Source organism: Phyllostomus hastatus, unplaced genomic scaffold, assembly GCF_019186645.2.
Source record: "Phyllostomus hastatus isolate PE091 unplaced genomic scaffold, TTU_PhHast_1.1 phas_contig_86, whole genome shotgun sequence".
NCBI classification, from domain to species: Eukaryota; Metazoa; Chordata; class Mammalia; order Chiroptera; family Phyllostomidae; genus Phyllostomus; species Phyllostomus hastatus.
Window position 1 is genome coordinate 2202302 of NW_025333977.1, and position 18666 is coordinate 2220967.

Below are 18666 nucleotides of genomic sequence, written 5' to 3' on the forward strand. Positions count from 1 at the left end.
TCTAGAAAAAAAATACAGAAACACAGGGTACTTATCAAAATAATAATGCAGAAAAATTTTCCAGAACTGAAGTGACTGATTAGCACTGTCCAATAGGAAATACAACACAAGCCACTATGTATTTTTTAAAATTTCTAGTAGCTACATTTACAAAAATTGAAAAAACAGCTCTGGCTGGTGTGGCTCAGTGGATTGAGCATGGGCCTGTGAACCAAAGGGCCGCCCCCTGGATTCCCAGTCAGAGCACACGCTTGGGTTGTGGGCCAGGTCCCCAGTAGGGGGTGCTCAAGAGGCAACCACACACTGATGTTTCTCTCCCTCTCTCCTTCCCTTCCTCCTCTCTAAAAATAAATAAATAAAATCTTTAAAAAGAGAGAGAAAAAACAGGTGAAATTCATTTTTTCAATAATAATTTCATTTAACTTAATATATCCAAATGTTATCATTTCAACATATAATCAATGTAAAAATAAAAGGATTCTACATTCTTCCCTTTTTTGTATGGGGTATTTTACATTTACAGTACATTTCAATTCAGACCAGGCACATTTCAAGTGCTCACATGAGACTAGTGGCTACTACATTGGGCAATACATGATAGACTGAAATTCTACACTATAGAGCATAAATTTACAGCAAATAAAAAAGGTCCACACTCCACTAACCAAGATAAAGACCAGAAATAGAGATCTTAACAGCTTCCAGAAGGAAAATAGAGTATCAAAAGAACTAGAATCAGAATGCCCCCTTAACACCCTACACTATAACAAAATGGAACGGGGTCATCAAAACTGATTTTTCAACTTAATATTCCATATACCCAAACTATTAATCATAGCAAAATAAAGACATTTTCAAATATGTGAAGTATTGTCCCACAAGAAAAGGAAAAAAAAAAACCTATTTCCCATGTGCCCTTTCTTAAGGAAAAAGAGAATGAGCCCTGGCTGGTGTGGCTCAGGGTACTGAGTGCCCGCCTGCCAACCGAAAGGTCGCTGGTTCGATTCCCAGTCAGGGCACAAGCCTGGGTTGCAGGCCAGGTCCCCAGTAGGGGGCATGTGAGAGGCAACCAATCAATCCATATATCTTTCGCACACAGATGTTTCCCTCCCTTCCCCTTCTCTAAAAATAAATAAAATCTTAAAAAAGATAATTAGAGAATAAAACTAAAAAAAGGAAAATATGAGACCCAGGGGACATTGGGGGATACAGGACCGCAAGGAAGAATGTTCAGGTGTGTCCTAAGATGACGGCTCTATGGCATATCTAGAAAAATATCCAACCCAGAGGTACAGAAGAATTTGGGAAAAACAGGCGCAAAACAGACCAATGGAAATGAAAGAAAGAAAGGCTTGGTGTATACAGAAATCTAACTGGGGACATGGCCACACGATGCAGAGTTGTACACTTGAAACCTGTACAGTTTTGCGAACCAATGTCATCCCAATGAATTCAATAAAAACAAAACCTAACTAAAAAACGAGTCAACTTGGAACTTTAGAAAAACTAAAAGTATAAACATAATCACAGTAGTACAAAAACAAATCAATTCTCTAATGCACACAATGACTAATGACAAACAAAAGTTACATAACAATATTAACAAAATGGGGAAAGATAAGGTTTTGTTTTTGCAGGGGAGAGAAGTATAAGAGAACTAAACCTCATCTTCTCTAACAGGAAGTTAATAATAAGTAAAAGTAGTCAAGTGAAATGTGGCTGAGACCAGGGAGCAGGAATGAAGAAAGAAAAGCCATGTTAGGGAACAACAGTTTTTCCTATGACTTCGTTTAAACCAGACTTGAAAGATACATAATAAATGACAGACCTCTCCCACAGGGGGGATGGGTGGGGCTATGGAACTAGATAGCTAGTTAGATCCAAATCGACTATATTATTCTTTATTTTCTGAAAATACGTATCATACTTTTAAATGTTAATATTTGACAACTCTGGGAAACAAAAACATGAGTATATCCCTTTTTAATTATTCAAAGAACTGGAAAAATAATCTCAGCATATTCATCTTTTCAATATTCCTATTTAATAAAGAACAAGAATATACTTACTCTAATCTTACTTTTAGTCAATTTTAACATTCCCCATAACTCAATATGAGCAGACTTCTAACTACTATAATTTCATTAGTTTCTTCACACATATTTAATGTAAAATAATAAAATTTTTTTTAAAGAATTAAAGTTCTGAAGAATGTAAAAATAAAGGAAATAACCTATGAGTAGAAATAAATATGCATGAATATTTCAAGAGGTGGCCCTAAGGTCCTCTCGAGGTATCAAACTGATGTGTGTAAAGTGAAGCTTAGAACATTTTCCATTGTGGATCAGTATTTCAAAGAGATTTGAAGTACCCACAACCAATTAACCACATTTAAATTTTGCACAGAATTAAGTAGCAAAAAAAATTACTTTTAGGTGCAGAATAGAAACCTGAAACAGTAATTTCCAATGAAAATATTAATCATTTCTAAAACTTTCTGGAAGGTAACAATTTCATTAGAAAAATCACAAATGATATTTTGAAGTCTCTCTATACCTAAATAAATCTCAAATGTCGTAAAAGAGCTTCATTCTAATAATAATCTTTGTAGGAACTTTGAATCAGAGTTTATAATCTGGCTATCTACAATTCATTTTTATACATTACTTTCCATAAAAGATTCTACTATTGAAGAGTTCTTGTTAAAAGTCCAGCAAACTCCAGGAAATATCACTTCAAATGTTTTTACGCTGCCTTCTTTCATTCTTAGCATTCTTCTCTAAGAGATGACTCCCAACTTACTAAGGTCAAGGACACCATTCATACCAGCTTCAGATGTCAAAAGTAAGTTAATAGCTTCATCCCATCTCTGAGGAAAGGCTAGGTTCCATTATTCAAGCTACGCTCTTCTATGTTGTTGTGCTTCAATCAATGATCCTGCTCCGTGCTTATTTAATCTCACCTCCTGCTAGTTCCATACCACACATCTACAAATGCACTCGTCACCACCAACTCCTGAATCTCCAGTACTATTTATTCCCCCAGCACTATTCCCTAAGAAGTTAATATTCAATTTTCTCCACTTCTTTAATGTTTATTTCTATTAGTTCAGTTTTGTCTCCACCTGTATAGTTTCTTTTATCTAAATCTACCATGATCACCATATTTAGTACTCAGTCAGCATTCTTTGAGTTTCTCAGTGGCATTCAGACTTTTAATCATCTAAAACTCTTTCTGAGTTTCAGTAACACTATATATACAGTTCTCATTTTCCTTCTATCTCTTCAGTTACTCCATTTCTCCCTCCCTTTTCCTAAACTCTAATAATTGACAAAGTCCAGGAACCAGCCTTTAACGTTGTATTCTTTTCCATTTTATCTCTCTCCTTCAGAGACTGCATATACTTTTATGGCTTCAGTACAAATTCAATGTGATTGAGTCCCAGACAATATCTTTATCCCAGTTCCAATCTCGTGTACCCGAAACTACTTTCTGGCTACCTCCAGTTTAGTATGTACTACTACTTCAAAATCACATACTATCAACACTTGTCCTTGACAAATCCAATACCAGACTTCCCTACCACTGGCCACTGAGCTCTGGAAGGCACGGACTGACTTTACTGAGCACCATCAAAAGCCCACCACTGAATACAGTGCCTGGCACGCGCAGTTCACAAACTATGTAATGAAGATGCAACCAATACTTATCAATATTATAGCCCTAGATGCCAAGATTGCGAAGTCACATGAACATTTAAATTTTATCTCTCTACCCTGGTATAATCTTATCAATCAGCTGCTTAGTCCTATCACTGCTTTGACCTTCTTCTTTCTATACCCATGGAAATGACTTAATCCTAACCTAGATATTATCACCTAGCCACACTTAAAACTATAAGACTAATGTTTTCCCTTCACTCTCTCTACCTGTTCCAACTTGTCATACACCACTGCCACATTCATTTTCAACTGTAAATTCCATTAATCAAAAACAGTTGTATAGTGCTACAAAATAACTTATCTACTATACTTCCTCACTGCTCAAGCATACTCCCCCTTTCCAGCTTTATACATACTTTTCCTGTCAGGAATGTCTTTCTGTGTCCAGTAATTTCTCTGTAATAAACCCTTTCCTCATTTCCCCCCAAGCCACTATGACCTCTCTGAGATGCTAATAGCACATTTCCTTTATACCAGTTACTCACAGCTTAAAAATGTTACCATTATGGCAATTATCTCTTTTTATCTACCTTCCCTCTCTTCAACTACACTGTGAACACCCTAACGGTAGAAAAAATTTTTAATACAATTGTAGGCCGTATAATGACATTTTGGTCAACCGTGGACTGCATTTACAACAGGGCCCCATAACAGTATAATGGAGCTGAAAAACTCCTGTCACCCAGTGATGCTGTAACCATCAGGACACTGCAGTGCAGAGACTGCAAAAATTAACAGGCTGTGGTGGAGATGGCAAATAGCTTAATCTGGTGTAGGAGAGGAGGACGTTGAGGAGCTCCTAGAGGTGGTTCCTGAGGAACTGATTAATGAGGAGTTGCTGGAACTGGAAGGAAGAACGCAAAGCTATAGAAGAGGCAAGAGAAAAGGAAACTGCAGAAGGAAAATGGAGAGTAGGAGTTTAGCAGGAGCATCTGCAGACTTCAACAAGCTCCTTAAAAAATCTGAAAACATGGACCCCAACACTGAGAGGTTTTCGTAACAGAGAGGAATGTTCATGGTGCGTTATGTGCTTACAAACAAATCTATGATAAAAACCACCACCAAAACAACAAGCAAACCACTGTGGACATATTTCTGGAAAGAGTGACAGCCCCCCACAGAGCCTCGGGCAGGCCCTTCAGGAGCTGTTCCAGAGAAGGCATGGTTATCACAGATGACGGCTGCAGGTATGTTACTTATTGCCCCCGAGAACCTCCCAGTGGGATTTGAAACATGGAGGTGGAAGACAGTGTGTTATGGACAATTTTGACTCTGTGTAGGCCTAGGGTAATGGATGTTTTTGTCCTAGTTTCTAACAAAAGTTTAAAAAGTAGAAACAACAACGACAAAAAGTTTAAAAGCTTACAGAATAAGGATCTAAAGAAAACATTTTTGTACAGCTGCACTATGTGTTTGTGTTTTCAGCTAAGTGCTATTACAAAAGAGCTGAAAAGTTAGAAAAAAATTTCAAGTTGATAAAATAAAAAAGATACAGTAAGCTAAGGTTAATTTATTGACAAAATGAAATTTTGTTTTGGTAAATTTAGTGTGCCCTAAGTGTACAGTGATTACAAAGTCTGCAGCAGTGGAAAGTAGCTTGCCAGGCCTTCACATTCACTCACCACTCACTCACCGACTCACCCAGACCACCTTTCTGTCCCGCACACTCCACTCAGGGAAAGTGCTCTTTCTATTCAGGTATCGCATTTTTACCTTTTACACCAAACTTTTACTGTAGCTTTTCTATGTTTATATAAACAAATGTTTACCATTATATTACAACTGCCTACAGTGCTCAGTACAGTAAAATGATATACAGGTTTATAGCCTAGGAGCAACAGGCTATACTATATAGTCTAGGTGAGCAGTAGGCTCTACAACATAGGTTTGTGTATCTGTGCTCTATGTTTGTGCAATGACAAAACTGCCTAACAATGCATTTCTAAGAACATATCCAGATTGTTAAGTGAAAGACAATTGTATTTCTTTGCATTCCTAGTACCCAGGACAGTATCTATCCATCATGTGTTATGGTAAAAAAAAAAAAATTCTTCCTGAAAATTCTACATTTAAAACAGATTATAACTTACCCTAGTATCTTCCATGTCAAGCTTAGTTCTTATTATTCTGCCTAGCATGTAATTATGCTTCTTCTTACCATAGGGTATCCCAAGGCGCTCCTGCTCTTTCCTGTAACCTTCCAGCGCGGCAGCCCATCTCGTCACTTGTTCCGAGGTCTCATCTGAAATGGTGGTAATGTGCTTTGTGCCATCGAGAGTTATCACTTGGGCTTCCTCAACAAGATGTGCTTCTGCTTCAGCATGGTGAGCGTCTGGATCAATAACTACTTCAACTGTTTCCGCAGGTTTAACAATTTCAAGGATGTTCAGCTTTGGTTCAATTCCTTAACAGTAAATTAAAAAAAAAATGTTTAAATGAAAACACAAAAGTCACTAACAAAATTTAGTTTACTTTATATGTTCTCAAATAATAGAGCAAAACTCCATTTTAAATATGTTCAGCAATATATCTAGAGAATTCAACAGATTCCTATTAAATGATAAAAATGATTCCATAGAACTTTGATAGTTTAGATAATAGTGTTGTATTAATTAATTTTTCCTGATTTTGGTAACTGTACTGTGGTCTTTTAAAAAAATTCCTTGTTTTTAGGAAACACACACATTGATGTATTTAGGAATAGAAGTGGATTATATCTGCAACTTATTTGTAAACAGGTAAAAAAAAAATGTGGGGACAAGGAAGAGAATAAAGCAACCTCTTCACAAATTCCCCTTTTTGTGCTGCACTGCAGAGACAAGATCCCCTTGCAGTGGTGGTTCCCAGGGTGACGTAGGCCCAGGATCACTGGCATGGGCCTTCTATTGAGAATGAGTTAAGAGGGGATAAGGGGGCACATGGCATCCACTTTTGGCTGCTGTGTTTCACTGAAAAGGCAGCATGGTTCCAGATGGCAGGCAGGGAGGGCAGCAGCTTCCTTGGCCGCCCAGCAGTGTGGCTTGGCTGAGGCATTCTTAGAAAGCCAACTGGAACCTGTTCTTCCAGCCCTCTCTCTGATCCTGTTACTTACCACTCTACAATATATCCCTTCCCGATTAAACTAGGTAGAATGTGTTACACTATCTGCTTCACCTTGACAGATAAAATAATTAAATCAAAAGCATGACTGTTTGTCTAGAATATTGCAGTAACTTAGATAACCATCTAAAACACCCAAAACTTATAAAAATTGAGTTGCCATATTAGAAAAACACAAGTAAAGCTTTAAATAACTACACTAATATTAACTTACCTTGGTAAGAAATTACCTGTACACTAAGCTGTACAGTTCCATCTGTCTTTACTCCTTGGTCAAATAAACTTCGTTCTGGATCAAGCTAATAAACATGGTGAAAATGAGTAACATTATTTTTACATAATCATCTGATTTAGCAAAAATGATGTACCAAATGGACTTAATTACTGAGGCATACTAATTAAATTATAAGAGCACACTTAATTATATCAGTTGTCATATCATTTAATTCTCTGCTAAAATTTAAAATATTTTAACCACTGTGTCAGTAGTTAAGGATAACATAAAGAACAGAATTTATTTTAAATGGAAGTTTTCTCTAGCTCAGGATTCTAGTTTAGGATTTTAAATAATGCCAAAAGGCAACTGTTTATTCTGTACAAGTATTTAAAATAGAAATAATGCAATGTATCTGTCATGAAAAAGCAAGGGTGTTTAATTAGTGGGGACAATTTAAATAAATTAATATAATATTTGCTGTATCTTCTTTGTAACCAATGCCACAATTTAAGATCACAGTTAATGCTATATCTCTGATCACAAAATTAATAAGGAACTAACGAGTTCACTACCTGACCTAGATAAGAACATCTTTAATCATAATTCTATATCCTTTAAATCAGTGCTTTTCCCCGTTCCTATCGCCTCATCATGAATACATTTCACACAATGACAAACCGATGACAAAAAGTAATTCTGACTTTCAGATATTTTCTGTCACTAGTTTAAAAATAGGCTTCCACTATAATTATCTTGAAAAATGAAGAGCTATATGTATCTATGTCATACAGCTGGAGGTACAAAGCTCTCCACTCTCATTCCCAAGAGTTTAGTCAATATTGTAGTTACCATACAAACAGATTTTCTAACATTAAAGATGTCATATGTGTAAAGCCTAAAACCGTAAGTGACTATACATCTAACTTAATCAGGGATAAGACAAGCTGTGTAACCCTGCAAACACAGAGGTCAAACTTGGCAGTTTCACTCAATATAACAGTCTCTTTCTGACACTTCATTAAAAAGTCTCCTAATATCAAGATTTCTCCCCTCTCCAGTAGACACTGAAATTATCCACTAGAAGTGATGGCATGTGCAACTCTGAAACTGAGCTCTCAGGTACTGAACACACTAATTAGTTCAGTAAGCCTGGAACAAGAACAAAACTCAAGCATGATATTTGATCTTGGGTAATAATCCTCCAACAATGCAACTCTGCTGTTCCATCAGCTTTGAAGTCAACATTCACCTGAAAATACAGAGGCAGTACCACAAGCAGCAAGCATTCTGACTCCAAATGACTATTTGCATTAGCTGACATGGAGAACAGAAGTTGCTATTCATAACCTTTTTGAGAGGGCTGGGGGGAAGGAAGAGTGCAAAGTGCCTTAGATCCAAGGCCAGCTCTAAATTCTGTAACACTATGAATTATGCATATTTCCATTTAATCAACAAATATTTTTTGAAAATCTATGATAGGTTGGGTACTTTACAGGTCACATTTCAACCTGGTTAGACCAAGTACCATAAAAGCAGCAACAAATGTTAAAGTTGAAAGACAAGAGATTAAGTAGGATTCCCTTTTATGTTAGATATGAGAACAATTAATGACACTGAGTTATTCAATACAAACTTTCTTAAAAGTCTGCCTTAAACAACTGAAGGGTTTTGAAGTCACAGAGGCCTGGGTTCAAATTCCACTGCACTCCTGTGTAGCAGCTAAACACTAGGAAGCTATTTAACCTTTTTAAATATCAGTTTCTATATCTGCAGAGTATGATTAAGAATATGCTGACACAGACTGATGTGAAGATCAACCCACTGAGCTACATCAGCCTACACTACTTCACCAATTTTTAATGGCTGCCTTGAATTCCAATCTATAGAACTTATTTACCTAATCCCCGTTTTTGGAACATTTGAGTTATTTTCAGTGTCTGCATAACCATGCAATGAGCATCTCATATGTACATCTTTGCTCACACAGGAGAACATTTCAACTTATTGTACATCAAAATCTTGTTTCAGCCCTGGCTGGTGTGGATTAGTGGATTGAGGGCCAGCCTGTAAACTGAAATGTTGCCAGTTCTAGTCTCAGTCAAGGCACATGCCTGGGTAGTAGGTCAGGTCCCCAACTGGGGGTGTGCTAGAGGCAACTAATTGATGTATCTCTCGCATGTTGATGCTTCTCTCCCTCCCTTTCCCTCTCTTTAACAGTAAATAAATAAAATCTTTTAAAAAAATCTTGTTTCAAAATAGTAGGTGTATGATTTTAATTTTAAAAAATGAAAGCAAAAGTTCTATAATACATATGAGGAGGAGAAAAATAAAAAATAAGATAAACCAAACAATCCAAAAGATTAGTATAAGTTAATATTACGAACAGTATAGGAGAAAATGGGGGGCCATCTGTAATAGTGTCAACAATAGAAAATAAAAATTAAAAAATAAAAACAGTATAAAACTCTAGCATATGATCAAGGGAAGTCTGGAGAAACTATTTGAGCAATCCTATCTAGGTTACTACCTTTTATACATTAAAATATGCTGCAAACAATATACTGCTATAATACCACCAATGGTAAAATCCTATTACAATCAGCTACAAGAAATGTAATGACTGGACATGGAAATTCTTGCCCAAAATTTACTGCTGAAAGGTAATGTAAAGACCATTTGGTAAAACTATCTCATTTTAAAAATGAGAAAAATAATGCATAAAGATACTAAAAGCTAGTTACAAACAGGGTGAGGAGTGCACACTTCTTCAGCTTCCAAAATCAGCATGCTTCCCACTACTCTGGTTAGCTCTAATTCAGATTTAAACTTTCCATTTTATATTTGTGAGAGTAAAAAAATGTTTGATTTAATACTCAATTTTTTATAAGTGAGATTTTATTGGTTGTTCTGAAGATAAGTACATTGACATTTCAATTTGTACACAATTCTTAACATACGTACCAAAAATGTAAAATCATGTAGTTATGATTCTTTTCTGAAGTTATTCCAGTGACTTTCCAGCTTAAAATTTGGGGACTAATTTCCTTATCTTATTAAGGATACTCTTATGTATCAAGTGCCAATATCTGCAAATGCTGATATGCTGTTACATCAATGCCTGACTAATTCACAATTTAATATATATACCACATAATCGAATTTTCAATCTTTCACAGCACATTAGCGAAGTTACTAGGAAAACTGGACTACCACAACAAGATGTTACAGAGTGCACAAAGTTCTGATGGGGGGAGCCAAGATCAAGGAGTGGTTTTCTTTAGGAAACACTTCTACCAAAAACATGAGAAGTAATTTAAAATGTTCGAGACAGAGTAAATGCATGACTGACTCCAAATTGCCATTTAGTATGCTTTGTGTTATAGGATATCAAAACTACCCCCATCTATGGAATGTTTAGCCGGCACCCAAGACAGTCAAAGCCTCCCATGTTCAATATCCCACTATTTTCTGGTTGTACCAAAAAATAAACAACCAGCAAATGATTTCACCTCTTAAAAAAAATCATTTACACTTAAAAAAATGGGATGAGGTTCCCTCCTCCTTAAAAATGTTTCTAGAGCTACTAAAAAACTTGCATTTACAAAATAGTTGATAAAAATATTCCTCTGGATTGTACAAGAAGGGAGACAGGGGCCACTGATAAGACATGATATATGGTATTAATCAGACTTGGCTTCTTTTTCTCCTGCTTCATCTGAGGCTGGACTCTCCTCGTTTTCAGTTTCTCCGTTTTCCACAGGTAGGTCTTCCTTAGGCTCCTGGTTAGCCACTTCGGCCTGTTTACCCTTTGCTCCCCTTTTCCCTTTCGTTTGCACCTTTTTGTCTGCAGACTTGTCCTTTCCTGCCGCCTTTTTGGGCTTGGTTTCCACTTTTGCAGGAGCAGGTTTAGCTGACAACCTCGCACATCTCCTCTTGGGCTCTTCCTTTGCTGCTCCCTCGGCGGAGCTGACCGTCCTCTTGGGCATCATGCCGGTGGGGCGGGCCCGTGCCGGGTGCCTGAGAGCAGCGCCGTGCAGGGAACCTTCGCAGACCTGGACTGCCTGGCTGATACTAATACTCAATTTTTTAAATATAATTTTAAATGAAGATTTTGCCAAAGGAAGTCTCTTTGTGTCTAACTGCTTCAACTTTACAATGACACGGATCAAATACAGTTACAGATAACTACACTGCTTTAGGGGAGCCCAGCTGCCATGTCGCGAGCAGCCCTACAGAGAAGCCCGTGTGGTGAAGTGAATGGTCCCGTCACCAGCATCGTGAGTGACCTTGGAAACAGATATGCTAGCCCCAGTCAACTCTTCAGATGAGGATAGCTTGGGCTGACAGCTATAGAGATTAAAGGCCAACGACAACAACAAAATATTTCTAATGCAGACTTAAATGCTAAAACATAAATCTTTTAAAAAAATAGATTACCTGGATATCTTGTAGGCATATTTCATGAGCATCCAAAGAACACTGTAGTCTTGGTTCTAGTAGTTTCTTTAAATTGCCTATTGGCTCATTGATGTCTATGGCCTGGCTTACACATTCAGCTGGGGTGTAGGTTTGTTCTACAATGCTAAATGTTAAAGGATATAATGGTTAACAATTACATTTTACCCTGAAAACTAAAGTAACAATATGCCCAAACCAAAATTGAATACCAAAAAACACATGTCTGGTCTTTGAAACTCATTTCTGCACAGACACACCATTCACGGTGGCAGTGGCAGGTTCATTACCAGTCAGTGCTGCCGAACTGCACACTGAACTGCACAGAGAAACGCTAGCTTGAGAGGTAAAGCACCGCTGCAAATCTCCCACCCCCATATATAAACACACACACGTACATAGGCAATTTCCCTTCCCAACATAAATACAATTAAATGAATGCAAGTTATGATATGAAAATACAAGTTATAAAATATTTTCCACTTATTTTAATCTGAAAACTACTGGCTATAATCAACATAGTTCCACATTAAAAAAATTCTTCCTTTAAAAGTCTCTTAGGGCTCTTTAGTATTATTATTTCATGCTTTCAATTCTATGGAACTGTAAATTCCTTAAAGGTAAAATCGTGGGCAAATAATTCTACATATCCTTGGTAAATCCTCACTTGGGGCCAAAGAAAAGACAGACAACATGTAAAATTTGTCAAATTGGTAAATCTGGAATTCAAGTTTCACAACATGTTTAATTTAAATATGATTTAAATCTCATTTGTAGTTGTCAAAAACAGTATGTACGTAACAATTTGTCAAGTTCCATTTTTACATAAATTTCTAGTATAATGTGATGTACATGATATTCAATGAATATGTATTGCCTAAATTCCTTCCAAAACTTCTAAAATTTATAAAATAGACCACTCATGATTGAAAACATATCATTTTAAATTATTATAAATTATTAGTATTATTAGTTAAGATAGAATAATTGGGTCTTTTGGCTAAGTATTTTTATTAAATTCTTCAGCTGTAGCCCCATGGGCTATATTTTTCTTTTTTTGTAACAATGATTCTTTTTTAAAAACTAGATGATACTTTTTTACATAAGCTCAACATTTAAAACATGTAAGAATATTTTGCTGCCACCATTTAAACCTTGGGAGAGTTAATACAAAAATATGAATCATCAGTTTCTCTTGAAAAAGTCTGGATGATCCCATCACGGGACCTGAATTCCTACACAGCAGCAATCTGCTATGCTGGCTAACTGCTCCCTTTACACAGCCACTCCCCGGGTCAGCAGGGTCACTACCAACCTCTTACCGGACACAGGCGATACAGCCAAGTTTTTCTGTAAAGGCCAAACAGTAGAAACTTTAGGCTTCGTGGACCATTTGTGTGTGTGTGTATATATAAAAATAAATATATGCATATCAGGCTCCAAGAAGCCCAAATAGTCCTCATACCCTTTTAGAGTTCCCTCCACATTCTACCAAGGGTGGACTGTGTGACCAAAAGACTAAGACAGGTGTGACATGCTGCTTCTCAAATTAGGTTTTGTAGAACAACAGCATGGCTTCCATTTTGGTGAGTATGCTCTCTTGGGACATTTGCTCTAGGGGAGGCCAGCTGCCCTACAGAGAAGCCCGTGTGGTGAAGTAAGCAGTCCTACCACCAGCATCGTGAGTGACCTCGGAAACAGATACTCTAGCCCCAGTCAACTCTTCAGATGAATACAGCCCAGACTGACAGCTTAACTGCAGGCTCATGGAATGCCCTGAGCCAGAACTAAGTTCTGGGGTAATCTGTTACATGAATGAATGAATGAAAATATACATATCAAAATATGTATACATATCAAAATTAAAAGAGAGGTACAGTCTCTATTATCTCTTCTCCTGGGGAAAACAGCATAGTCAAACACTCTGAAACCTTCCATTAAAAATTTAAGGTCTCTCGAGCAGTCATGACCTTTTCTGTCAGGAAAATATTCCCATGCCAAGGCATGGTGGCAGAGGACAGGACTGAAGACAACTAAAATAGGGTTTGTCTTATCAGGCAGAGCCAACCTTCTCCTCTGAGAAGAGGTGGTAGCACGGGTAACCACAGCCCGCTGGCAGAAAACACTGGCAGAAAACACTGGCAGAAAACATGGGGAGTTGTGAAACAATTGGTATAAATCTCAATGACAACAGACGAGTGAGTTCTAAAGATCTGTTGTAGAACACTGTGCTTATTGTTAGCTATGCAGTATGGGGCACTCAAAAAGTTGAGGGTAGATCTCATATGAAGTGTTGTTACAATAAAACAAAACTTTAAAAATTAAGGTCCTAAATCTCAGCTACCTCTCAACACTCAGCATCCTATTCAACCTTAGTAATTTGGTCCATTTGCACTGAAGTTGTTCTAAACTTTATTACTATACAGAAGCCCTCCACTACTTACTCTTTCATTCATTTTACTCTCAGCAGACTAGCTCATCTCCTGAGTTACAGAGTCAAGTAGGAACATTAGTCTTAATCTTCCTTAACCTTCTTCTTGACTCCCAAACCTCTATTTTTACCCATATTCTCCCCTTGGATTCTGAACTTACAAACACTGCCCTCCTCCCAAGAACTAACATCTTTCACTACACTACAGGCTTAGTGCTGTGCACATAATTAATCACGCTTGTATGCTTCCTCAAATACACTGTGGCTTCTATGAGGGCAGGTTACTGTCTCATATACATTCCTGACAATTCGCAGCAGTTACTTATAAATATCTGTTAAATAGTTCATGTTGTGGATTAGAAAACTCTTTAGAAAATAAAAGTTACCAGCATTAATGAAAGAAAAAAGAATCAAACAGGGTCCAACAGGATAAAAACCATCACAATCAACAGCCTGATAATTACTAGCTATGTATATAAGTATCTTTAGTTACCAATTCATTGTCAGAAGAAAAAAAAATACATTATCCCCCCAAGTGCTAACTTCAGTTGAAAAAAGTAAGGCCCCCAAAAAACTTTGGTGTGATTCTTAATTTCAATGAGGTATGCTGATCATATAAAAGGTGGTAAATTCAGATAACACCAACCTTTCTTCTGTGCACTCTGGCTTCTCTGTCCCATCAATCTCAATTTCTATCAGCTCTTCTGCTTCTCTTTTTGTCATGGTTGAAGTGTTTCAAAAGCTCAGCCCTGTAAGAGTTAAATTTTAAGACATTTTGAAATTATCTGCACAAACAAATGCTACACAAGTAGAGACTCAATTCAAATAAAAGCAGAGGGCAAGTAGAAGAGGAAGAAGTAATTTTCACAATAAAAGAAAATGCACAAATTATATTGATAAACCATAGCTTTTGTTAGATTGTGCTTACTACTTTGACATGAACCCTTCAGTATTCTATTGGACTTATTGGGATTTCTTTTCAGCCAATCTTAGTTAAGTAAATTAACTTGACTTACTCTAAAATCAAGTGAAAGGTTATGTCAACTATATTACAGCAACTTCAATAAGATTCAAATCTGCAGCTTAAAAAAAATCAACATGGAGATGAAGCACAATTGTTCAGCTAAAAGCTGTACTCTATTAGAATAAATAATGTACTTTATTAGCACTGTACTGATAAAGTGGTATAAAATTAAGATTAATCGTAGTTATGATTTGTGTTACAAATTACAGTATTTTGTAAGTGCCAGTATAATATTCTAAAATAGCAAAATAAAGTAACCAAATAGTTATCAATTTGCACTTTATTATAGTAATTCATTACTGTAGAACTAGGAAAGTAATACAGTCTTCCACTTTAGAAAGGCCTGTACCTCTCCCTAGGTGTCAACATCTCCAACTACTGGGAAGCTGGTTTTCTGACAACTTAGTCCAGAATTAGCTGGCATCCAAATCTAGACGGCCTGGTACAAATATGGTCTGATTTTTCCCATGTTATTAAGGTTGTTTTTACATGTCCCCTATAAGAAGGAAGAGGGCGAGGTTCTGCACTAGAATATACACCATGCACGTCCAGCAGACTTTTGTTTGGGATAATGAAAGAATGAAAACTTTTCTTTTCTCTGACCCTGGTCTAGTAAGTCTTTTCTTTCTCCAGTGAAGTCTATTCCTGAAGACACTAAGTGTAAAACTGTGGAATTCATTCTGAGCACTACAGAAAAACAGGTGGTGTCCTGTAGGACAACATCAGGTCCACCTGGTTAAAGGCTTACTTGTTTTTTATAGATGTACACAAAATATTTTGAAAAGTACCTCACCCTTAGTAGGCACTCTATCAAACTGTGTTGAAAAAAAAATACTGTAAGAACTATCACACACCATATATGAGTATCTTCAACAGATAGGCTATAGAGTGAAAAAAGGTATTTCCAATATGTAAGTGACAAGAGAATAATAACTGGAATAGGCAGTAAACTCCTGCAAACTGATAACCCCTCAAAAGTCAGAAAAAAATAGAAAGGCAGGTAAAGCACAGCAGAAGGAAATACACAAAAATAAAAACCAAAATGGCTAAGGATATGAAGATATGTTCAGATTCAAATCATTCAAAAATGCAATGCAAAACAAGGAGCTACCACTTTATACCATGTGTATGTGGAAAACCAGAATGCTGAATACTGAAAAGAATTAGCAGGGACAGGAGTCCTCTGCCTCTGCTCATAGAGTACAGGCAGGTTGGGTTATCCTAGTGTTGCTTATAAGCATCGAGGATGCTTATACCTATGACACAGCAGTGTTGCCCTTGGACCAGCATTTCAGGGTCTCACAGTAATGGGTAGGGATGTTCAGAGAAGCTCTGTTGGTGAGAGCTGAAGGCTGCAGTCCATGGGAAAGTATCCGTGGTAGGAAAGCATTGCCATACAAGAAAACATGAAGGAGGCACACACCGTGGAACTTTAGTAGTACTGAAGTTAAAAAGAAGGAAGTAATGTATATGCACACACACACAAAATCATAAAAACTGTTGTATACTGAAAAAAAGTGAGAAACAGTAAGGTTTACAGCAAAACAGAACTTTAAAAGATGTTTATGTTTTATTTTCAGGTCCTGCAAGGAGGTCTACTTTCCTCTCTGTAACAAATTAAAAAAAAAAAAAAAAAGATTAGAAAACAAGTGAATTTTGGAAAATATAAAAAAGCCTAGAGGAACTAAGCAGAGGCTGAGAAATGGCCCTGAAGGTTACGTGCAATTCCCCACAATATAACCACTAAACAGGAGAATGCTGAAGAAAAATGCATCCTGTCATCTTCCAAAAAAGTTATATATAGATTGGTCCCTAGAAGGTGCCAGATAAAGAACCCCAAATACTTTAGGAAAAAATACTCATGGACTCTAAATTGATCCCTTTCTCTTTCTCTCTCAGTTCTTTAAATTTAGCTTTGAAAGCAAGAAAGAGATTTGGAAAATTGCCCAAATCTTTGATATTACAACTTGAGTGGATTTTAGCTCTTTTACTGGAACCAGGATTCTTTTTCAAAACTTCAAACGGAGAAGAGAACATTGATTGGAGCCGTTCCCTCAAAGGGTTGGTCCAGACACCCTGGTTTCTTTAGATTCAGTCTAACCTGGGGTTCAGAAAGCGTCACAAAATGGATATAGACTAATTTTTAATTAGTCCAGAAAAGATGAGTGTTCCTTAAAACAGGTATATTTAATATTCTCTTTTAGAGTCACAGTTAAACTTGAGGATTTTCTTTTTCATTGGAACACATTTTCCCAATATTTATATGTAATATAAATCTATCTTTAACAATATATATTAAATACATACCATGTAAGATATGTATTTAATATAAATATATAAGTACAATCTGGGAGTACCTACCTCATCGCACATTTTCTCAAACTACAAAAAAAACCACGTTTAAGTACCAGAAAAAATTAAAGAAACATTTTTGTTTTTAAAAATAAAGTCAGCAGTTAAGAAAACATAAAACACATGTATTTGTGTGTGTCGGGGGGGAAGCAAGTGTAGAGAAAGATTATCAACTGGTTACCTTCCCTCCTACTCGGTGAAGATGTTCACTGTATAATTTTATTGTTTAATTTTTCTACTTTCTTATAGATTTGAAGTTTTATATAAAAGTTGGAGGGATGTAAATAGTTTTAATGTAGTATTCAGCCCCCAAATGCATTTATGAGTAGCCTCAATACAGCCCCTAGCTCAGTATTTTTTTTCTTACTTCAATACTATGCATCCCTTGTAACACATAGTCCTGTATAAGCAATCCAGGTGTAATTGACTTAAGTCCACCTAGTGTCAGAGTATGTCTGAAAATACATCAGCTAGGAACGTCTGGATCAAACCCTGAGAGGGGGATTCCCTTTACGTAGTACTAGTACGCAAAGAGCCGATCAGTGTCTTCCGAAGTGTAAGATAACACGGTACTAAGAACGTTATCACTGCCCAGTTCTCCACTTGCTCCAGTGAGCCCTTCTAAATCTTTGCTCCTCCCACGGGCCAGACTCACTGCGTGTATTTCTAAATCACGACTCATTATCTTGCAATGCAGTGCGAGGCAGTCTTCCCTGCCGTTAACCTAATCAAACTAGGATCCCTAAATACAAACACGCGAAAACAGCTTATCTCCCAGCACACAACAAACTTAAAAAGTTGGCAAACTATATTAACTCATCGTTTTCCCCATGTCTTAATGCCTCCCTTTTTAAAATAAACCCAATGGACTCTACATACACTAATAAATGGCTGTGATGCAACTACGGGGCAATTCTGGGAAAAAAACCCAACGGGATTTGAAGTGAGAGCGAATCGCTGAGTCGCCAGACTAGTTTTACATTGTCCTTTGAAATCCCGGAGCGTCAGGATCACATCCTGAGCGTGGACACTGAGGACCAAGGCGGACAGTCGCCTAGGGAACAGTGAGGGAAAAGAGCGGCGAAAGGTGACAGGAACAGCCCGGGCCCCGTGGGCGCGCGGCTTCCCAGAGCCCGGCGCCGCGCGCCCCCCGCCCCTCCCCTCCCCTCCCCTCCCCGCACAGCCTCCCTGCCCCTCCCCACCCGGCTCCCTCAAGTCTCCACGAACGGAAATGGGAGTCACAGCGCCGGGGACCAGCGGAAACAAAACACAGAAGCGGCTGCGGGGGGGCCGCTTTGGGGAGAAGGCCCCGGAACGAAGCCGGCCCGCGCGGGCCCGCGCTCCCCTCCTCTCCGCGGCCACACTC

General features: G+C 37.5%; 2 protein-coding genes across 3 annotated transcripts in view; both read right to left on the reverse strand.

Moving 5' to 3' along the window:
- The window catches only part of GABPA (GA binding protein transcription factor subunit alpha), a 32318-nt gene that overhangs the window by 13043 nt on the left and 609 nt on the right, over nucleotides 1-18666 (reverse strand). For both annotated transcript variants that reach the window (XM_045850990.1, XM_045850989.1), the window contains exons 2-5: nucleotides 14571-14673; nucleotides 11476-11620; nucleotides 7036-7120; nucleotides 5881-6126 (exon numbers count right to left, since the gene is read on the reverse strand). In XM_045850990.1, coding sequence (XP_045706946.1) covers nucleotides 5881-6126; nucleotides 7036-7120; nucleotides 11476-11620; nucleotides 14571-14647 — 553 coding nt within the window. In that variant the 5' untranslated portion in view covers nucleotides 14648-14673. The remainder of the gene's footprint in view (nucleotides 1-5880; nucleotides 6127-7035; nucleotides 7121-11475; nucleotides 11621-14570; nucleotides 14674-18666) is intronic.
- LOC123826832 (non-histone chromosomal protein HMG-14-like) lies at nucleotides 9968-11039 on the reverse strand. Its single transcript, XM_045850994.1, has one exon. The coding sequence runs from the start codon at nucleotides 11025-11027 to the stop codon at nucleotides 10719-10721; it is 309 nt and encodes a 102-aa protein (XP_045706950.1). The 5' UTR covers nucleotides 11028-11039; the 3' UTR covers nucleotides 9968-10718.